General features: G+C 41.1%; 1 protein-coding gene across 3 annotated transcripts in view; it reads left to right on the top strand.

Moving 5' to 3' along the window:
* Window positions 1-23,975, top strand: part of cabin1 (calcineurin binding protein 1) — a 667,425-nt gene that overhangs the window by 27,919 nt on the left and 615,531 nt on the right. For all 3 annotated transcript variants that reach the window (XM_072243543.1, XM_072243541.1, XM_072243544.1), the window contains exons 4-5: window positions 7,023-7,157; window positions 7,648-7,828. In XM_072243543.1, coding sequence (XP_072099644.1) covers window positions 7,023-7,157; window positions 7,648-7,828 — 316 coding nt within the window. The remainder of the gene's footprint in view (window positions 1-7,022; window positions 7,158-7,647; window positions 7,829-23,975) is intronic.

Here is a 23,975-nt window from a genome sequence, read left to right as displayed (position 1 = left end):
CCCCATTCTTCTTTACAAAACTGCTCAAGCTCTGTCAGGTTGCATGGGGATCGTGAGTGAACAGCCCTTTTCAAGTCCAGCCACAAATTCCCAATTGGTTTGAGGTTTGGATTCTGACTTGGCCACTCTAGGATATCAACTTTGTTAACACAAAATAATCTGCAGATGCTGGGGTCAAAGCAACACTCACAACACGCTGGAGGAACTCAGCAGGTCGGGCAGCATCCGTGGAAAAGGTCTGACGACGTTTCGGGCCAGAACCCTTCGTCAGGACTGTAGAGGGAAGGGGCAGAGGCCCTATAAAGAAGGTGGGGGGAGGGTGGGAAGGAGAAGGCTGGTAGGTTCCAGGTGAAAAACCAGTAAGGGGAAAGATAAAGGGGTGGGAGAGGGGAAGCAGGGAGGTGATAGGCAGGAAAGGTGAAGAAGGAATAGGGGAAAACACAATGGGTAGTAGAAGGAGGTGGAACCATGAGGGAGGTGATAGGCAGCTGGGGGAGGGGGCAGAGTGAAATAGGGATAGGGGGAGGGAATTACCGGAAGTTGGAGAATTCTATGTTCATACCAAGGGGCTGGAGACTACCTAGATGGTATATGAGGTGTTGCTCCTCCAACCTGAGTTTGGCCTCATCATGGCATTAGAGGAGGCCATATCTGAATGGCAGTGGGAAGCAGAGTTGAGGTGGGTGGCTACTGGGAGATCCTGTCCGTTGTGGCGGACGGAGTGGAGGTGCTCGACGAAGCGGTCCCCCAATCTGCGTGGGGTCTCACCGATGTAGAGGAGGCCGCACCGGGAGCACTGGATGCAATAGATGACCCCAACAGACTCACAAGTGAAGTGTTGCCTGACTTGGAAGGACTGTTTGGGGCCCTGAATGGTGGCAAGAGAGGAGGTGTAGGGACAGGTGTAGCACCTGCGCTTACAGGGACAAGTGCTGGGTGGGAGATCAGTGGGGAGGGACGTGTGGATCAGGGAATCACGGCGGGACCGATCCCTGCGGAAAGCAGAGAGGGGTGGAGAGCGAAAGATGTGCTTAGTGGTGGGGTCCTGTTGAAGGTGGCGGAAGTTGCAGAGGATAATCTGCTGGATCCGGAGGCTGGTGGGGTGGTAGGTGAACCCTAACCCTAACCCTATCAACTTTGTTTTTTTTAATAGAAATAATACAGGGTTATGTGGAAGTTGAGTTCCAGTAATTTGTTCCAATAAGGCGCTTAAATTTATCCAAAAGGGTTGAATTTTAAAACAAGACCAAGTAGAATGTAAAAAAGTACCAATTTCTTGATTACACCGAAAGCATTTATCGGATAGATTTGAATTTAATCTATTTATTTTTTGTGGTGTAATATATAATTGGTGTAAAAAATTATATTGTACTAATCTAAGTCGAACAGTTATTGTATTTGTCATACTGTCAAGACAGAGTCTTGACCAATTTGTTTAATCAATATTAATATTCAGATCTGTTTCCCATTTTTGTTTTGACTTATAGATTCCTTGTTTAATTGTCTGTTCTTGAATCAAATTATACATACAAGAAATAAATTTTTTAGTTTTCCCTTTTTGAATTAAAGTTTCAATTTCATTAGGTTTTGGCAAAAACATTGTTTGACCCAGCTTACCTTTTAAGTAAGCCCTTAATTGAAGGTAACAAAAGAAAGTGTTATTTGATATTTTATATTTATCCTTTAATTGTTCAAATGACATCAATATACCTCGTTCATAACAATCTCCTATAAATTTAATCCCTTTTTGGTACCAATTACATAAAAGTTGATTGTCCATTGTAAAAGGAATAAGTCTGTTTCGGAACAAAGGTCTCCTTGCTAATAAAGATTCCACATAACCCTGTATTATTTCTATTAGGTGATATTGAAGGGATAAAGCCAAAACTTAAATTGAATAAATATCAGAAAGAATTTATAAAAATTGCATTGGCAGTAGCTAAGAAGACTATAGCAGATACTTGGAAATCTGATTCATGTTTAAGTATGAATCGTTGGAATAATGAAATGGCTAGTTCTGTTCCACCCGAAAAAATTACCTATAATTTAAGAGATAAATATGTAACATTTCTGAATATTTGGCGCCCTTATTTACAAAAGATAGGATGGCATATTTAAGTGCTCCGATAAAGATCTTGGTCCCTTGGAGAAAGTAACGAATAAGTATACCAAATTTATTTTGAACTCCATGGAGCATGTGGAAACCTTCCAACACCCAGGCGGTTCTTCTTTTTCTTTTTTTTCTTCTTTTTTAGGTAGGACTATACATGGGGGGGAGGGTTAAGAGAAGAGGGGAGGGTAGACACTATCCTTTCATGTATTCATTCTGAAAATTCAATAAAAATTATATTTAAAAAAAAACTTTGTTTTTTTTTAGCTTTGGCTTTATGCTTGGGGTCATTGTCTTGCTGGAAAATAAATCTTCTCCCAAGTCACAGTTCTCTTACAGATTGCATCAGGTTTTCCTCCAGGATTTCTCTGTATTTTGCTGCATTCATTTTACCCGCTACCTTCACAAGCCTTCCAGGACCTGCTGCAGTGGAGCATCCCCACAGCATGATGCAGCCACCACCATGCCTCACGGTAGGGATGGTGTGTTTTTGATGTGCAGTGTTTGGCTTATGCTAAACAAAGCATTTAGTCTGATGGTCAAGAAGCTCAATTTTTATTTCATCACACCATAGAACCTTCTTCCAGCTGACATCAGACTCCCACATGCCTCCTGGCAAACTCTAGCTGAGATTTCATGCGAGTTGTTTTTCAACAGTGGCTTTTTCTTTGCCACTCTCCCATAAAGCTGCGACTGGTGAAGCACCCGGGCAACAGTTGTTGTATGCACAGTCTCTCCCATCTCAGCCACTGAAGCTTGTCACTCCTCCAGAGTTGTCAGAGGTCTCTTGGTGGCCTCCCTCACTAGTCCCCTTCTTGCACGGTCACTCAGCTTTTTAGAATGGCCTGCTCTAGGCAGATTTACAACTGTAATACTTTCCATTTCTTGATGATTGACTTAACTGTACTCTAAAGGGTATTCAGTGACTTGGAAATGTTCTTGTATTTGTATTGTATTGAAGGGAGTTGAGAAAAAGGACCGCAAAGGTAGTAATCTCGGGATTACTGCCTGTGCCACGCGACAGTGAGAGTAGGAAGCGATGAGGTGGAGGATGAATGCGTGGCTGAGGGATTGGAGCGGGGGCAGGGCTTCAAGTTTTTGGGTCATTGGGACCTCTTTTGGCGCAGGTGTGACCTATACAAAAAGGACGGGATACACTTGAATCCTAGGGGGACCAATATCCTGGCAGGGAGATTTGCGAGGGCTACTGAGGTGACTTTAAACTAGAATGGTTGGGGGGTGGGAATCAAATTAAAGAGACTAGGAGAGAGGAGATTAGTTCACAACAGGGGGATGGAAACAAGTGCAGAGAGACAGAGGAGTGTAAAATGAGGGTAGAAGCAAAAAGTAGTAAGGTGAAAAGTAAAAGTGGCAAGCCAGCAAATCCAGGGCAAAAATCAAAAAGGGCCACTTTTCAACATAATTGTATAAGGGCTAAGAGTGTTGTAAAAGCGAGCCTGAAGGCTTTGTTTGTCAATGCAAGGAGCATTCTTAACAAGGTGGATGAATTAAAAGTGCAGATTGTTATTAATGAATATGATATAGTTGGGATCACAGAGACATGGCTCCAGGGTGACCAAGGATGGGAGCTCAACATTCAGGGATATTCAATATTCAGGAGGGATAGACATGAAAGAAAAGGAGGTGGGTTAGCATTGCTGGTTAGAGAGGAGATTAACACAATAGAAAGGAAGGACATTAGCTGGGAGGATGTGGAATCGATATGGGTAGAGCTGCATAACACTAAGGGGCAGAAAACGCTGGTGGGAGTTGTGTACAGGCCGCCTAACAGTAGTAGTGAGGTTGGTGTTGGTATTAAACAGGAAATTAGAAATGCGTGCAATAAAGGAACAGCGGTTATAATGGGTGACTTCAATCTGCATGTAGATTGGGTGAACCAAATTGGTAAGGGTGCTGAGGAAGAGGATTTCTTGGAATGTATGCGGGATGGTTTTTTGAACCAACATGTTGAGGAACCAACTAGAGAGCCGGCTATTCTAGACTAGGTATTGAGCAATGAGGAAGGGTTAATTAGTAATCTTGTTGTAAGAGGCCCCTAGGGTAAGAGTGACCATAATATGGTGGAATTCTTCACTAAGATGGAGAGTGACATAGTTAATTCAGAAACAAAGGTTCTGAACTTAAAGAGGGGTAACTTTGAAGGTATGAGACGTGAATTAGCTAAGATAGACTGGCAAATGACACTTAAAGGGTTGACGATGGATATGCAATGGCAAGCATTTAAAGATCGCATGGATGAACTACACCAATTGTTCATCCCAGTTTGGCAAAAGAACAAATCAGGGAAGGTAGTGCACCCGTGGCTAACAAGGGAAATTAGGGAAAGTATCAATTCCAAAGAAGGAGCATACAAATTAGCCAGAAAAAGTGGCTCACCTGAGGACTGGGAGAAATTCAGAGTCCAGCAGAGGAGGACAAAGGGCTTAATTAGGAAAGGGAGAAAAGATTATGAGAGAAAACTGGCAGGGAACATAAAAACTGACTGTAAAAGCTTTTATAGATATGTGAAAAGAAAAAGATTGGTTAAGACAAATGTAGGCCCCCTACAGACAGAAACAGGTGAATTGATTATGGGGAGCAAGGACATGGCAGACCAATTGAATAACTACTTTGGTTCTGTCTTCACTAAGGAGGACATAAATAATCTTCTGGAAATAGTAGGGGACTGAGGGTCTAGTGAGATGGAGGAACTGAGGGAAATACATGTTAGTAGGGAAGTGGTGTTAGGTAAATTGAAGGGATTAAAGGCAGATAAATCCCCAGGGCCAGATGGTCTGCATCCCAGAGTGCTTAAGGAAGTAGCCCAAGAAATAGTGGATGCATTAGTGATAATTTTTCAAAACTCTTTAGATTCTGGACTAGTTCCTGAGGATTGGAGGGTGGCTAATGTAACCCCACTTTTTAAAAAAGGAGGGAGAGAGAAACTGGGGAATTATAGACCGGTTAACCTAACATCGGTGGTGGGGAAAATGCTAGAGTCAGTTATCAAAGATGTGATAACAGCACATTTGGAAAGCGGTGTAATCATCGGACAAAGTCAGCATGGATTTGTGAAAGGAAAATCATGTCTGAAGAATCTCATAGAATTTTTTTGAGGATGTAACTAGTAGAGTGGATAGGGAAGAACCAGTGGATGTGGTATATTTGGATTTTCAAAAGGCTTTTGACAAGGTCCCACACAGGAGATTAGTGTGCAAACTTGAAGCACACGGTATTGGTGGTAAGGTATTGATGTGGATAGAGAATTGATTGGCAGACAAGAAGCAAAGAGTGGGAATAAACGGGACCTTTTCAGAATGGCAGGCAGTGACTAGTCGGGTACCGCAAGGCTCAGTGCTGGGACCCCAGTTGTTTACAATCTATATTAATGACTTAGATGAGGGAATTAAATGCAGCATCTCCAAGTTTGCGGATGACATGAAGCTGGGTGGCAGTGTTAGCTGTGAGGAGGATGCTAAGAGGATGCAGGGTGACTTGGATAGGTTCGGTGAGTGGGCAAATTCGTGGCAGATGCAATTTAATGTGGATAAATATGAGGTTATCCACTTTGATGGCAAAAACAGGAAAACAGATTATTATTTGAATGGTGGCCGATTAGGAAGAGGGGAGGTGCAACGAGACCTGGGTGTCATTGTACACCAGTCATTGAAAGTGGGCATGCAGGTACAGCAGGCAGTGAAAAAGCCGAATGGTATGCTGGCATTCATAGCAAGAGGATTCGAGTACAGGAGCAGGGAGGTACTACTGCAGTTGTACAAGGCCTTGGTGAGACCATACCTGGAGTATTGTGTACAGTTTTGGTCCCCTAATCTGAGGAAAGACATCCTTGCCATAGAGGGAGTGCAGAGAAGGTTCACCAGATTGATTCCTGGGATGGCAGGACTTTCATATGAAGAAAGACTGGATGAACTGGGCTTGTACTCGTTGGAATTTAGAAGATTGAGGGGGGATCTTATTGAAATGTGTAAAATCCTAAAGGGATTGGACAGGCTAGATGCAGGAAGACTGTTCCCGATGTTGGGGAAGTCCAGAACGAGGGGTCACAGTTTGAGGATAAAGGGGAAGCCTTTTAGGATCGAGATTAGGAAAAACTTCTTCACACAGAGAGTGATGAATCTGTGGAATTCTCTGCCACAGGAAACAGTTGAGGCCAGTTGATTGGCTATATTTAAGAGGGAGTTAGATATGGCCCTTGTGGCTAAAGGGATCAGGGGGTATGGAGGGAAGGCTGGTACAGGGTTCTGAGTTGGATGATCAGCCATGATCATACTGAATGGCGGTGCAGGCTCGAAGGGCCGAATGGCCTACTCCTGCACCTATTTTCTATGTTTCTATATATCCATCTCCTGATGTGTGGTTTTCAGTAACCTTTTCGTGGAGTTGCTTGGAGAGTTCTTTTGTCTTCATGGTGTAGTTTTTGCCAGGATACCGATTCACTAGCAGTTAGACCTTCCAGAGTATTTTTATTGCAATCAATTGAAACACTTTGACTGCACATGGTGATCTCCATTTCACTAAAACCAATTGGCTGCACTGGTGATGATTTCGATATATGATTTCCTGGCCCGTGGAGATGAAGTCATTGCTTGAGAGCGTGAGTCTGTCACTTGGTCACTATCCTGTAGAGTGAATATTGCCTCTCCTAATCTCTTTACCATTGAGTCCACATTGATTTTTATCTGTTTCACAGGTTAGTAAATATCACCAGGCCAATTCAAAATAACCTGCAATTTTGTTCTCTAATTTTTATTATTGTACTGAATAGCTTTTGTGCTGAGCTAGTGGCAGTTTGGTATAAAAAGTCATCAGCCATCTTGCTGTTGGATATCTATCATAGCTATGTACCTTGATGGAAAATGTACACACTAATGCTCCAATAATTTTTCTTTAGGCTGTTCTATCAGGTGATGAGAATGAAGGTTTAAAGCACCCAGGGTTGATGTTGAAGTATTCTACCTATAAAAACTTAGCCAGCTTGGCTTCCCAAAAGGATGACCTGAGTACAGCAATGAAATTTTATCTGGAGGTAAGGAACAAAATGCATTTTAAAGATGCAAGAAATTGACCATATGTAGGAGGGCATTTTTGCATTTAAGTCATCAACTTGACTGTGGCAGATTTTGGAAATCCAAAGCAACACACAAAATGCTGGAGGAAGTCAGCAGGCCAGGCAGCATCTATGGAAAAGAATAAACAGTTGATGTTTCAGGCTGAGGCAGTTCACCACCTTATGTTCCTCCAGCATTTTGTGTGTTACTTTATATGATGCCTTCTCTTTCTCACTCTGTCTTCCCCATGCTCTCTGCTGTACGTGCTGTGGCTTTCTGCAGCATACTGAAAACTATTGGGGTGGTGTGGGGATAACAGTTTGTTGGCACCCTATTTGAACCAGGCCATTTTCCTCTATGTGATGGTATTGCCACTAGTTTGAAATAGAATGATCTATGAAATAGTTTAAGGGTGTATTTCCATTGTTGAACTGCCTAATCATTATTTTCAATGATTTTCTCACATAGGCTGTAATGTTGGATTCTACTGACGTAAATCTCTGGTATAAAATAGGAAGAGTGGCACTAAAATTGATTCGAATTCCATTGGCTCGCCATGCTTTTGAAGAAGGACTGAAGTGTAATGCTGATCATTGGCCGTGCCTGGACAATCTTATTACTGTACTATACACACTTAGTGACTATACCAGTAAGTTGAAATCTCTCAAGTTCACAACATTTTTTTGTGCAATTAGATTGATCTTTAAAGTGCTTCTAATCTGCTTTGCAATATCTGACCTCTACAGTAACCTCTGCTGGAAACAGTAGCTGTTCAAAGTGGCCAGGTTTGGTCTTTGATTACAGTAACATCCTGGGTGATATGTCCAGCCGCATTGAGTTTCTAGGTTTGCCCCTTGGAAGAAGCAGTGCTTCTGAGACGCATGAAATGAATTGTCAAACCTTTTGAGGAAGAAAATATGGTCCAGAAAGGGAACAGTCTCCTTCAGTGAGACCTGTGGATCATGAGAGAGAGTAGCCAAATTTTTCATTAATCGTCCATTAAATATTTAAATATAACTTTTAATATTTCAGAAGATTTGCATTGGTATCTAGTTCATTCTAAAAATATTTTCAGAAGTACTTATTGCTGAATGGCTGAGTAATTTTGTTTAATTTTGCTTAATTTGAACCACTTAGTTGTCAGACTAAATTTTGAATTTTGAAGCAAACACGAGAATACCTGCAGATGCTGGAAATTCAAGCAACGCACACAAAATGCTGGTGGAACGCAGCAGGCCAGTCAGCATCTATAGGAAGAAGTAGTCGAGGTTTCGGGTTGAGACCCTTCGTCAGGACTAACGGAAAAAAGAAATAGTAAGAGATTTGAAAGTGGGAGGGGTAGGAGGAGACCTGAAATTATAGGAGAAGACAGGAGGGGGAGGGATGAAGCCAGGAGCTGGGAAGTTGATTGGCAAAAAGGATACAAGGCTGGAGAAGGGAGAGTATCATGGGACGGAAGGCCTTGGAAGAAAGAAAGGGGATTCTTTGAATTCTGAGTCCTTTTATGCCCTATGACATTGGAAGTAAAGTCTGAATGCATTTTGAGAAAAGTAAGTTCTTTGTAATTTATATTTAAAATTTATATTTTATTTACACTTCATCATTCTTAATTCACCCATTTCCTAAACAATTACATTCGTTCTATGTCTGATTCATCTTCATCTGAGTCTAGAACTACACATATAGCAAGGTTTTGTTCAATTGAAAGGAAAATCACCAAGTCTATTGCCTCAGTTTGTTAGAGTACGATGATTTTTATACATAGTTCTGTCAGAAACATTGATATTAATTGAGATTTGCTGGTGGATAGGTTTCGCTTTAGCCTATGTGACTGACTTTTCATATTCTCAAAACACCCCACACATTTTGAAGATCAAGATCTGAGACCTGGCACAAAACTCGTGGAATACTGAGGTGCAGTTATCACTGCCTCCAAATGCTTTTCAGACCTAGGCTAACTATAGCACTGGAAAAAGTGCCACCAATGCAAAATTCTCCAAATTTATGAACTGATAAACAAGTTGTGGTCAATATACTCTCACAGGCCTACAACTCCTTAGATGAGATCTTAGATGCATTGGATTCCACTGTTGCTGGCTTTCTGAAGCTGTTAATTGTCCCAGCAGGCCTTAAGTTGCCTTCATAGTGTTTTAACAGTGTACACTATGTCTTTCCTCTACAACCAATAGGTTAACATAACTAATTTGTACAGTTTTAAAGGAATAAACATTTTAAAGGAAGCTTGTCCTTATGGTTAGTATATTTTAAAGTCTAACTCTCACTTGCCCACATGTTAGAATAATGTCTGTCACTAACATCTGGAGCCAGATTTTGCTCCCATCTATTCATTCATTCTTAGAAATGCTTGTCATCTCGCTAGCTGCTGTCAGCCACGGCTTTCTCTATAATGCACTGGCATCTAGATGATATCTCTCGAATTTAAAACAGAACCAGATTAATGCCATATTACACATAGAATAATGAGATTAAGCCTGAGGCTTAGGTGAGGAGAGGTAGAGACTAGAGTGAGGTTCCTGTCAGGTTTCTTTCTTTCTTATTGTTGAGTTAGATCAGTGGAGATGACAGTCAGGACATGGAGTGCTCTTTTTGCATTGCAGGATGTGGGAAGACGGGAAGCTCCCCACTATCCCTGATGAGTAGTCGCAGACAAAGTGGATACAACTGCAGTTGATAAGAAAAATATTAGGGAACTGGAGTTGAATGCCCTTCGGATCATTTAGGAGAATGAAGCTTTCATAGATGAGAGCTACGGGGAAGCAATCACCCCCAAGGTGCAGGAGACAAGACAGGTAGCTAGATGTCTGCTTATTCCCTTTCCCTCTGACAGACACTTAGCTTCCTGTCTCCTGCACCTTGGGGGTGATAGACCAAGATAGACCAAAGCCAGCATGGTTTCCAGAAAGGAAAATCCTGCCTGACTAACCTACTGCAATTTTTTGAGCAAGTTACAAGCAAGGTAGACAAAGGAGGTGCAGTAGATGTAGTGTACTTGGATTTTTAGAAGGCCTTTGACAATGTGCCGCACATGAGGCTGCTTAGTAAGATAAGAGCCCATGGAGTTACAGGGAAGCTACTGGCATATGTGGAGCATTGGCTGATCGGCAGAAAACTGAGGGTGGGAATAAAGGAATCCTAATCTGGCTGGCTGCTGGTTACCAGTGGGAGCGCTGCTTTATATGATGTATGTCAATGATTTGGACTATGGGATTAATGGATTTGTGGCTAAATTTGCTGATGATACAAAGATAGATGGAGGAGCAGGTAGTGTATAACTATAACTCCTTGCCCATCCTCTAGGCTTCCCCCCTCCCCCTTCTTTCTCCCTAGGCCTCCCGTCCCATGATCCTCTCCCTTCTTCGGCTTCATATCCCTTTTGCCAATCAACTTTACAGCTCTTAGCTCCATCTCTCCCCCTCCTGTCTTCTCCTATCATTTTGGATCACCCCCCTCCCCCTCCCACTTTCAAATTTCTTACTAGCTCTTCTTTCAGTTAGTCCTGATGAAGGGTCTCGGCCCGAAACGTCGACTGTACCTCTTCTGGGGTGCCTCGCCTGCTGCGTTCACCAGTATTTTTTGTGTGTGTTGCTTGAAATTCCAGAATCTGCAGATTTCCTCGTGTTTGCGATAACCATGTTATTAGGGTTATATTTTAGACCTCCCATTAGCAGGATTTAGAGGAGGAAAATTTGTAGAGAGCTATCAGACAGTTGTAAAAAACACAAGTTGTGATAATAGGTTATTTTAACTTTCCAAATATTGACTGAGACTCCCATACTGTGAATCGACTGGATGAGATAGAGTTCGTCAAATGTGTTTAGCAAAATTTCCTTAATCAAAATTTCGAGGTTCCAACTAGAAAAAATGCAATCTCCTGTTATGGAATGAGTCAAGCCATGTAACAGATGTGTGTGTAGGAGAACACTTTGGATCTAGCGATCATAATTCTGTTTGCTTCAAGGTAATGATAAAGGGTAGAACTACTTGTCAGGATGAAGTTCTGAACTGGCATCAGAAAAGATCTGGCAGGTGTGGATAGGTTGTTTTCTGGCAAGGGGATGCTTGGTAAGTGGGAAATAGAAGTTTAAAAGTGAAATATTGAGACTACAGAGTTTGTAAGTTTCTGTTAGAATAAAAGGCAATTCTAACAGGTTTGGGAAACCTTGGTTTTTGAGGTATATTGGAGCCCTGGTTAGGAAGAAAGAGGAACGTAGCAGGTATAGGCAGCAAGAAACTAATGAGGTGTGTGAGGAGTACAAGAAATGCAAGATAATACTGAGACAGAAATTAGGACTAAAAGAAGGCAGGTTTCTCTGGCAGACAAGGTGAAAAATAATCCCAAGAGCTTCTACAGGTATATTAAACAGGGACAAACCTGGTCCTCTTGAGGATCAGTGTGGACATCTCTGCACAGAGCCGAAGGAGATGTGGAGATCTTAACTGAAAATTTTCAAGCTGTATTTACTCACAGGTACGAGTCTATAGAACTGAATAAAACAGTAGTGAGGTCATGATTCATATCAGGATTACAGAAGAAGATGCGCTTGCTGTCTTGAGGCAAACTGGGGTGTTTTATATCCCTGTGGCCTAATATGGTGTCGTCTTGGAGCTTTTGGGATGCTAGTGCAGAAAATGCAGGGGCATTTAAAATGTCCTTAGCCACAGGTGATAGGCCGAAGGACTGGAAGTTAGCTAATGTTGCTCCTTTGTTCAAGATTGGAGTGTGTAGAACAAAGGGAAATGGGAATGCAGATCCATAATTCCTAGATAGGGTTGTAAAGAGAGTTTTGGCACATTGGCCTTCATTAATCAGAGTATTGAGTACAGGTGATGGGGCGAAGGGTTAGACTTGGGACTAGATGTCATAAGTTAAGGGTGAAAGGTGAAATATCTAAGGGGACCCTGAAGGGGATCTTTTTCACTCAGGGGTGCTAAGAGTGTGGAACAAGCTGTCAGCAGAAGTGGTGGATGTGGATTTGTTTGCAATATTTAAGAGAAGCTTAAATAAGTACATGGATGGGAGGATTATGAAGTGCTGTTGTGCAGGTGTGGGTCAATGGGACTAGGCAGAGTTCAACATTAACTAGATGGGCTGAAGGGCCTACTTCTGTGCTGTTGCCCTCTGACTGACTAAACCCTCATAAATGTCTGGATACTAATCTGTTTATCTTAATTTCCATTCAAATTTTAGTGTGGTTAGCTCACTTGATGAGAATGTTTAGTTGAAAGGATTGTAACACTGCAAAGAATTAACTGCAGTCTTCCATGGATGGTGTGATGCAGTGGTCATTGCAGAACATTGTGGAATTGTGCAGGCAGTCCACTGTTCCGGTTATTAGTGTATTGAGCCTTTGCATGGCTGCTTTGTCTTTGAAATTAGTGTACTCATATAAAATAAAACATGTCCTTGTTAGTCATAGTGTCATACAGCATAGAAATGAGTTCTTTGGCCCACCATGTCCATGCTGAACTTTTTACCCATCAATATTAATCCCGTTCGTCTGCATTAGGTCTATATCCTTCTATGACTTGCCTGTTCAAGTGCTTGTCTAAATGTATCTTTTAATAAAGTAACTGTATTAGAATCTATTACTACTTCTGGTAGCATGTTCCACATATCAATCTCTGTTTAAAAAGAAACTTTCTGTAGTGATACCTTTTACAGTAGGGGTCACCAACCCGTCGATCGCGATCGACCGGTCGATCTTTGAGGCTTGCCCAGTAGATCCCGAAAAAGATCAAAAATATATACTCAAATACTGTTGTAATGTGAGCATTATAAAAATAAGTAATACTAATTAGGGTAATGGTACTATAGCAGTACTTTTGCTACAAAACTGTTTGTAAAGAGAGATTGTTTCCGGGTTGCGGGGTTTTAGTTCCGTTCTTTCTGCCCAGTGCGCATGTGTGTAGCACCCCCGCCATGAGCTGCGTTTTCAGCGTAGCCTGTGCTGCATCAAAGTGACCAATTAAATTAGATATGCAGTGGTCCCCAACCACCGGGCCGCGAAGAATGCAGCGGTACAGCGGTAGTTGGAATGCACTCAGCACATCTTTTATAAAAAAAAAAGCCAAAATAAACAAGCTAATTAATTAGGTGCAGCCCGGCACATAAATGTCGGCCCAGATCAGAGGCAATAGGTGATTACGGATTGTGTCGCCTCTGTTCTGGGCCGACCTTTACGTGCTGGGCAGCACCTAATTAATTAGCTTGTTTATTTCAGCTTTTTTTCTTAAAGATGTGCTGGGTGCATTCCGACCGCCGCTGTATCGCTGCATTCTTCGCGGCCCGGAGGTTGGGGACCACTGGATAAGAGTACAGACTGTCGCAAACATCAATATATGGCGCTCGCTCGTGATATCCTGATAGCATGGCGGAGGCTGCACGAAAGAAGGCAAAAACATACAAATTCCATCCAGAATGGGAAGAGGAATTTCTATTTAGCTTGGTGAAAGACAAGTGTGTATGTATATTGTGCCACCAAACATAAGCACTGACTAAAAGGGAATCTGGAGCTGCACCACAACACCAACCACCAGAAATTTAAAGACACCTACCCCCTGAAGAGCGAAGAGCGCAATTCGTGGCAGGAAAGTTGAGGAGCTGAAGTCAGGGTTGAAGGCCCAGCAATCGTTTTTCACAAAACATGCTGCTCAAAATAAGGCTGCTATTGAAGAATCATTTCGTGTAAGTCACCTTTTGGCTAAACACCAGCCTTTTGCAGATGGCGATTTATGCAAGGAAGCAATGGCCATTACTGTAGGGACTGTTTTTAATGACATTATATACAAAAACAACATCACAACCGCAATACGTAATATACCACTTAGCCCTGCAACAGTGACAAGGAGGGTGGAGTCACTGTCAGAGGACCTGAATATTTTTCACTACAGTTCGAGGAATCCCTGGATGTAATGCAAACAGCTCAGCTTGTTGTATTTGTCAGAATGGTTTCCAGGGCTTTACAACAAAGGAGGACTTCCTCACTCTTTTGCAATTAAAGGAGAGAACGAGAGGTGAGGATATTTACAATGAGTTTAAAAAATATATCCGTGAAAATGACATCCCCATTCATAAACTGGTGGCAATTACTACTGATGGGGCCCCAGCAATGCGTGGCGTGCGTGTTGGTTTTATAGCACTAAAAGTCAGTACCTGCTTCGGGTCAACTTATCTATGTGAAATTGCATTTTCACAGATGAAAATTATTAAATCTAGGTACAGGAGCTGTCTTACTGACAGATGCCTCACAGACTGTCTCAGACTGGCTGTCTGAGGTTATGAGCCAAATTTCAGGGAACTAGCAATAAGTATTCAGCCCCAGTCATCACACTGAGTGCAACAGTCAATTTTTATTCATTTATTTTTCGTGTTGAAATAAAATTTAAATAATGAAATTTAAAATTAAAGGTGTGAAGTATTGTAATATTCTTAAAGAAAGATATGCTAGTTACAGTGTTTTCCTGTCTGAATTAATTTGAAAGTTTGACAAAAGTATTTTGTGTAACTCAAATACTATTAGCCCAAATAAAAGGCCTCAAATTGACAGTACAATTTGAGCCGTTTTTTCTCTAAATGATTTAGTAGGTAGATCTTGCCTTTCACAAAGGTCGAGGTAGGGGATCTTGGGCTTAAAGAGGTTGGTGACCACTATTTTACAGCTCTTCCTTCTTACCATAAACATCCCCTCTTTTGGTAACCCTACCATGGGAAAAATGATGTGATTATCTAACATTTCTAAGCCTCTTATCTTGCATACCTCTAAAGGGTCATTCTTCAACCACCTTTGCTCCAGGTAGAATGAGACCACCTTATCCAGTCTCTTCCTATAACTAAAGTCTTCCAATCCATGTAATATCCTGGTAAACATCCTTTGCACTTTTGTACAATCACATCAACAAGGACTGTATGCAGTACACCAAGTGTGGTCTAACCGGTGTTAGCAATGCAACATTCTAATCCTAGTATTCTGTGGCCTGACCTGTAAAGACAAGCAGATCATGTGCTGCCTTCACCACTCTTTTCTACCTGCATTGCCACGTTATGAATTTGGACCCCTAGGTCCCTCCGTTGATCTACATTCCTTAAAACCTTAAAAACTGTATATGTTGTACTACAACTCAATTTCTCAGAGTGCATTATCTCCCACTTACTTGGATTAAATTCCACCTGTCAATCTTCTGCCCAGCTTTGATCTATACCCTGCTATAGACTTGGACAACTTGTCCAACACCACCAATTTTCATGTCATCTCTGCGATCCCTTTGGACAGAGAAATCCCAGAATTAGTACTTTAAACATAGTGACTTCATGTTCTTGTAATAATACTGAAGGAGCCCATTTGGCCCATCATGTCATGTTGGCTCCAAAGTGGGGAAATGTTAGTTGTCTCATTTATCCCTTGTTTCTAGTATCCTAGCATCTTACTCTCTCTTGCATGTGCTTATTGATTCTTTTTGCCACCTATCTACTTGATAGATGTATGGTAGGAATATTTCACTATTTGTGCTTGATTGTGCCCTGGGAAGAGCTTATGATCTGTATTCTGAACTGAAAATTTTGTGAAGTAGGAGATAGACAGAATTTAGCTGAAAACCAGGATGACATGACTGCTTTTTATGTTCATTCTTTTAAAATATTCATATAATGTTAATAGCATCTAGACTACCTAGTTACTTTATTTCGTTGTTTCTGTATTGATTATATCACCTATTTATACATTTTCTATTAGCAAAGTTGGAAAATCGAAAGGTCCCAGGTGTCACAGTCATAAAATAATAGAAACCTCTGCCTTCAGAGTAGTGAGCCTCTAGATTTCTTTGTGAGTGAGCCCTGATGCTGAGTATATTTAAAAGGGAGAGATCAGTAATTATTTGGCTATTAAGTGAATCAAGTACAGGTTGATCACAGATTTTTCTGGCACCCTTGGTTCTCAAGCCTTGCCAGATCAATGTTGCGTAATAATAATGGACTGCAGGAGTTTAAAAAGGATCATTAATTACACAAAAATGAAACATAAAGTTATTAAATACTGTATTTACAAAGAATGTTGCTTCTCAGTTATCTTTTTAAACACTTCATCCAGACGAAGTTGTTTCTTGTGTTTTGATCTTTCCCTATGTAATTTTTCTTGCATCAAATAAAAATTCATTAGCTCTTGTTCTGTGACAAAGGTATGTTTCTCTAACCCTTTGATTAAATCGTTCAACAACTCAATTAACTTGTCAATGATAAAGCTTCCAGTTTCATTTCGTGTACCATCTCTACTGTTCAACAGACGACTCCATTGCCATCACCCTCCACCTGGTATAACCCACCTGGACAAAAAATATATGTACGTTCGAATGCTGTTCATAGACTTCAATTCAGCATTCAACACAATCATTCCTCAGAAACTGATTGGAAAGCTGAGCCTACTGGGCCTGAACACCTCCCTCTGCAACTGGATCCTAGACTTCCTGACTGGGAGACCCCAGTGAGTCCGGATTGGAAACAGCATCTCCAACACCATCACACTGAGCACGGGGGCCCCCCAGGGCTGTGTGCTCAGTCCACTGCTGTTCACTCTGCTGACCCACGACTGTGCAGCAACACACAGCTCGAACCACATCATCAAGTTCGCCGATGACACGACCGTGGTGGGTCTCATCAGCAAGAACGATGAGTCAGCATACAGAGAGGAGATGCAGCGGCTAACGGACTGGTGCAGAGTCAACAACCTGTCTCTGAATGTGAACAAAACAAAAGAGATGGTTGTTGACTTCAGGAGGACATGGAACGACCACTGTCCACTGAACATCGACGACACCTCCGTAGAGATCGTTAAGAATACCAAATTTCTTGGTGTTCACCTGGTGGAGAATCTCACCTAGTCCCTCAACACCAGCTCCATAGCAAAGAAAGCCCAGCAGCGTCTCTACTTTCTGCGAAGGCTGAGAAAAGTCCACCTCCCACCCTCCATCCTCATCACATTCTACAGAGATTGTATTGAGAGCATCCTGAGCAGCTGCATCACAGCCTGGTTTGGAAATTGCACCATTTCGGATCACAAGACCCTGCAGCTGATAGTGAGGTCAGCTGAGAAGATCATCGGAGTCTCTCTTCCCACCATTAGAGACATTTACGCCACATGCTGCATCCGTAAAGCAAACAGCATTATGAAGGATCTCACGCACCCCTCATACAAACTCTTCTCCCTCCTGCCATCTGGCACAAGGTACCGAAGTATTCGGGCTCTCACGACCAACTATGTAATAGTTTCTTCCCCCAAGCCATCAGACTCCTCAATACCCAGAGCCTGGACTGACACCAACCTACTGCCCTCTACTGTGCATATTGTCTTGTTTATTATTTATTGTAATGCCTGCACTGTTTTGTGTACTTCATGCAGTCCAGGGTAGGTCTGTAGTCTAGTGTAGTTTTATGTTTTTTATGTAGTTCAGTGTAGTTTTTGTATTGTTCATGTAGCACTATGGTCCTGAAAAACGTTGTCTCATTTTTACTCTGTACTGTACCAGCAATTATGGTCAAAATGACAATAAAAAGTGACTTGATTATCATCGCTGTCTTTTTCATTACTTGCAATTTTTATCAGCACTTAGAACACCGTCCATAATTTCCAAGCCTGTAATGTGATGCACTACAGGTGTTTTGTCGTCGACAGTCATCTGCTCGTGCAGATTTTCTTCATTAAGACTAGTTGCTATATCTTTGAAAGCAGCAAGCAAATGTGCAAACATTCATGTACAGCTACTTGGTATGCGAAATCCTGTAAAATAATCATCAAGCTTTTCTTTAGTGTTGAAGGTTCTACCTTCTCCTACCCATAAGCAATGAGCAAAGAATATCCTTCATGGTAAATTCTTTCAATGTCTGTACAGGATTGCCAGCATTCACTTCATCTAACAGGTGTTTCATGAAAAGTGAGCAATACTTGACCTTTAGAGAGCACAGTATTCCTTGGCGTTGGGCAAGCAATGTATAGTTTGGTGGTAAATACACTGTAAAAACATTATTCTTTCACAGGAGTTCAGCTTTAGGGTGAGCTGAACAGTTATCCAAAATAAGAATTTTGCAATATTTCGGTAGCCCTACAAGATGTGCTATGTGCTCTGGCTTCTGGCTCGAAATATTTTTCAAACCACTCCCTAGGGCATTTAGTTTTTTTTCCCAATCACCAGTGGTTTACATCTAAGAACATCAGAAATAGGATCAGGAGTAGGCCATCTGGCCCATCGAGCCTGCTCTGCCATTCAATAATTTCATGGCTCATCCGACTGTGGACTCATCTCCAACTACCTGTCTTTTCTCCATAATCCTTAATTCCCTTACTATGCAAAAATCTGTCCAACCTTGTCTTAAGTATATTTACTGAGGTAGCCTTGACTGGGCAGAGAATTTCACAGATTCAGCACTCTTTGGGGAAAAACAGTTCCTCTTCATTTCCATCCTAAATTTACTCCCCTGAATCTTGAGGCTATGTCCCCCTGGTTCTTGTCTCACCAATCAATGGAAACAACTTTCCTGCCTCTATCTTATCTATCCCTTTCATAATTTTATATGTTTCTGTAAGATCTCCTCTCATTCTTTTGAATTCCAATGAATACAGTCCCAGGTGACTCGATCTCTCCTCATAGACTAACCCCCTCATCTCTTGAATCAACCTGATGAACCTTCTCCGCAGTGCCTCCAAAGCCAGTATATCCTTCCTCAAGTAAGGAGACCAGAACTGCACGCAGTACTCCAGATGCGACCTCACAGGTACCCTATTAGGTTGCAGCATAACCTCCCTGCACTTAAATTCAATCCCTCTAACAATGAAGGCCAACATTCTATTTACCTTCTTCATATGCTGCTGCACCTGCAAGCCAACCTTTTGTGATTCATGCACAAGCACTCCCAAGTCCCTCTGCACAGCAGTACGCTACAGTTTTTTTTCCCATTTAAATAATAATCTGATCTTCCGTTTTTTCCTCCAAAGTACCTCTTGAACAGTTGCGGGCCCAGTACTGACCCCCCGCGGCTCACCGCTCACCACTGATTGCCAACCAGAGAACCACTGTGTATCCCAAGTCTCTGTTTTCTATTGGTTAACAAATTCTTTTCCATGCTAATACATCACCCCCTCTATGCATCCTTATCCTATGGAGAAGTCTATTATGTAGCACCTTATTGAATGCCTTCTGGAAATCCAAGTAAATAGCGTCCATCTGTTCCCCTTCATCCATTGTGCTTGTTATATCTTCAAAGACCTCCAGTAAGTTTGTCAAACAGGATCTGTCTCTGCTGGATCCATGTTGCGTCTCCCTCATGGATCCATTACTTTTCAGATGCCTCGCAATTTCTTCTTTAATAATAGCTTCAAGCATTTTCCCTTCTACGGATGTTAAACTAACTGGCTTATAGTTACCTGCCTTTTTCCTAAATCCTTTTTTAAACAGTGGCATTCCTGCTGCGTTGGAGCACCCTAAAATGGTAACTCTGTCCTTAGATTGTTTGAATCTTGTGTGATCTTCTTCGTCTTCTGTTGCTAATGTATTCCTCAGTGTACATCACCAGTATAATGTAGTTTCATCTGTATTGTACACCTGCTCAGGCCTAGGGTTTTCGTCAGCTATGAGCTTAGTAAGTTTGTCCATGTACTCAGCAGCTCCTTCATGGTTTACACACTGTCTTCCTCCACTCACTTTATGCATAGAAATTCCGTGGCGCTAAGAAGCCATCCTTCACTATAGTCATGCGCATGTTCTAATTTAAATTCTTTATGGAACAACTAAGCTTGGTTCATTATCATACCCCCTGATAAGTCGACTCCATCACTCTGACACTGGTGAAACCATTCAGTCATCACACAGCTTACGTACAGATACACCTTGGTCCAGTTTTTTATTTTTTTTTGTAATTTTTCATTGAAGTTCATCATCAAACAAACATTTTCATAAGATATATTTCAGAAATTGTACATATATCATATAATCATATTTGCCACAAATCTCCACATAATATTTATCTGAGGTATACACCTATAGAAAAGAGAGGAAAGAAAGAACAAGCAAAAGGAGAAAACTATGTACAAGTAGGGAGTAATCTTTTTTTTACAACATATTCATTGATTTGTGAGAATAAAATCAGGCCTATGAGGTGTTAAGTAGTTGAACCATTTTTACCAGTATGAATCAAATTGTTCCAACTTATGATTAACAGATGCTGTTATCTTCTCCATTTTGTAAATGTCCATTGTAATTTCCATCCATGCGTTTAAAGTTGTGATAACCATTTCCTGGTAAGGGTCTTTTTACCAGCCACCAGCAGTATATTAATTAAATGATTATCTCTTTTCAACTATTCTTGATGTACATACCCAAAATATATGGTCTTACTTTCTAAGGGTATTTCACATTTAAAAATGTCTTGTAGGGCATTGTGTATCCCACTCCAATAGTCTTTGATAATGGGGCAATCCCAGAAAATATGATAATGGTTTGCATTTTGATTTCCACAATTTCTCCAGCAAACAGGGAGGTTACTATCATAATGGGATTTCTGAGAGGGTGTAATAAAATATCTTATCAAATTTTTCCATCAAAACTCCCTCCATTTCTGTGAAACTGGTACACTTCCACAGATACCTCCATATTATTGTCCATTTTTCCTCAGATATAATTATCCCTCCTTCCTTCCCCCACTTTGTTTTAATGTATGAAGTTGAATGTGTTTTAAGATTTGACCAACCCTTATATACGCTTGAAATAATTCTAATACTGTTATCTGAATTATATGCTTTTCTAAATAGCTCTATCAAACATGTACTTGCCTTGGTTACATTTTTAACCCTCCTATTAACATACTGTCGCATCTGTAGATACCGATAAATCTTGTTTTTCTAATGTGTTTCTCTTCAAGCATTTCATTTTTTTTGTAATTTATTTTTTTATTGAGTTTCATCATCAAACATTTCCATAAGATGTATTTCAGATACTGTACATAAATATCATATTTGTCACAAATCTCCACATAATATTTATCTGAAGTATACCCTTATAGAAAGAAGAGGAAAGAAAGAACAATCGAAAGAAGAAATCTATGTACAGAGTAGTGAGTGATTTTTACAACATATTCATTGATTGTGAGAATAAAATCAGGCCTATGAGGTGTTATGTAGTTAAACCATTTTTTCCAGTATGAATCAAATTGTTCCAACTTATGATTAACAGATGCTGTTATCTTCTCCATTTTGTAAATTGTAATTTCCATCCATACATTTAAACTTGGGCTCTCCTGAGATAACCATTTCCTGGTAAGGGTCTTTTTTACCAGCCACCAGCAGTACATTCATTAAATATTTATATTTGTCTCTTTTCAACCATTCTTGAGATATATACCCAAAATATATGATCTTACTCTCTAAGGGTATTTATCTGTTAGTATATCATTAAAATTTGCAGAATATAACTTAATTGATCTACTCCCTGAACAAATAAGAACCAAGAAAAGTGAATAATAAAAAAAAGGTTACGAAGGTGTGGTTCCAAGGCTGGGATCTCTAGATGACCCTGGGTTGGGCTAGAAGAAAAGTCTAGCCATGGGGGATATCCCCTCCTACCTGTAGGTTGAGTGCCCCTGCTGCAGTACCTATAAAAGTAAGTTTAAAAAAACTATGTCCATTACACAGAAATGATTTCCCTGTGTATTCCTGCCATGTATATATTCTCATTTAGGTGGGGAAAAAGGAATGAAGAAATGAATTTAAAAAAAAAATTGTAGTATAAAATCCACATTATAACACGTATTTCTTGAGATAGGTACAGTATATCACCGTCTATTTTTGCTTCCGTTTAGTTTATCAGCACTTTTAAAGTTAGCCAAACCTTGTGGCTCTTCTGGAGGAGGTGAGGGCTGCCCTCGGAGAACTGACAGTCTCTTCCTAAAATCCTTCTCTCGTCCTGTTCCCGTCCTCTGCTTTCTAGGTTCTCTTACTATTTCACAAGCAGCTCGGGACAACTGCTCAGCCAGAGTTTCCCTTGGCTTGACCATGCTAATGTACAGTCCTCTGTTGTTCACGTCTGTAGTCGCCTCCTCCACCATCTGGTACAGTGGCATCCCTTCTTGGTAAAATACCCTCAGTTTAGCAGGGTACGGGGTTTGGAATTTAATCTTTTCTTGTTTTAATATTCGTTTCGCTTTGAACTATTCCTTCCATTTCTGTAGGACCACCGGGGGGGGTAATCATGATCGGAGTATATTAACTTCCCATTCCAAAACACCCTCCTCTTACCCCAGGCCCTTCGTAGAATCTCCGCCTTGCTCTTGAATTGAAGGGATTTAAGTACAATGGAGCGCAGTTTACTTTCTCTGTCTCTGGGAGGCTGCTGGACAAGCGGACGATGCGCCCTTTCAATATCAATCTCCATAGTCTGAGGAATCTCCAGCGCCTCCCGCAGCAGCTTGTCTACAAAGTCCATCATCGACCATCCCTCTGCGCCTTCAGGAGCATTATAAATCCTGATATTTTTCTGTCGCTATCTTCCCTCCTGGTCAAGCAATTTACTTTCCTGTTGATTTAATATTTTTATCGCCTTACTTGGTATCTGTTCCGCGTTTTGCACGCGGTCTTCCATCTTCTCAATTCGAGTCTCTGCCACTGCTATTTTCTGATTGACGTTGGCGAGCTCTGACTTTATATCATTTAGTTGCACTTTATATCTTTTTGGACTTCCCTTATCTCTTCCAAAATCCTTATCATATTTGCCGCTTTGCCTGCACGAGGCCCAGCGTCAGCTTCACTGCCACGTGCACGTGTAGGAGAGCTGCGCGTTGTACCTCTCTCTTCCATAGACTCTGCAGTGGTGCTTTTTTGATCTCAATTCTTTCTCCCCATTCTTGCCCCCCTTATCTATTCAGATATTTTCGAAAGATCTTATATTCGATGGATTAACGGGGCAAAATATGCTTTTTTCCGGAGGAGCTGTTGATTTAAGCTGCCATTCTGAACGATGACATCTCCGGAACCCTCTTTAAGCATTTCAAAACTGAACAGTGTTCCTTCTTTCATTATATTGCAAAGAACTGTTATTCCTTTAGCTGTCCAGTCCTTAAATCTAGCATCCAGTTTATTCGGCGTAAAATCAGAGTCATATGCACACCATTTAAGAATTGCATTTTCTCCCTCTAGTTTATATTCTTTTATAATAGTTTTCCATATTTTAAGAGTCTATTTCACCCATGGATTATCAGTAGTATGTACCTTTGTAGGTTGTTATCAGCCAAAATTGTCTGTATGGGGATGGGGGATGGAAGTATCCCCTCCTCAGTGTTTTTCCGTTGAGAGTCATATGATGGGTTGCACCAACTGTCGTAGCGTGGATGAAATTACTGGAGAGACAGAGTCACTGGTAGATACAAAGCAGCTTCTTTATTCGACACAACAAGGCATCTTACGGATGGAGACGCTTTCTGCAGAAAGGCCTGCTAACTCAATGTGGGCTCTATTTATATGCTAAACACAAAGGCAATTAGTTATAGACAATGCATAGACAATGCTCCCTATTGAAGCTACATACAAAATGTCACACCATCCTTTCCTTCCGACGCCGACATGTCTGGATTGGTATCCACAGCCTTTAGGAATGTAAGTTAAATCGATGATACATTTATTTGGCATTTCCCATGCTAACATAGAAGACAATTAATATTTATAATGTATAGATAATACTGTCTTCGAAACTACAGCATTAGGTCAAACTACGGAGCCAGAAGCATCTGGTATTCACACCTCTTA

This window comes from Mobula birostris, chromosome 25 (assembly GCF_030028105.1).
Source record: "Mobula birostris isolate sMobBir1 chromosome 25, sMobBir1.hap1, whole genome shotgun sequence".
In the NCBI taxonomy this organism is placed as follows: domain Eukaryota; kingdom Metazoa; phylum Chordata; class Chondrichthyes; order Myliobatiformes; family Myliobatidae; genus Mobula; species Mobula birostris.
This window is presented reverse-complemented; position numbering and strand designations above follow the sequence as displayed.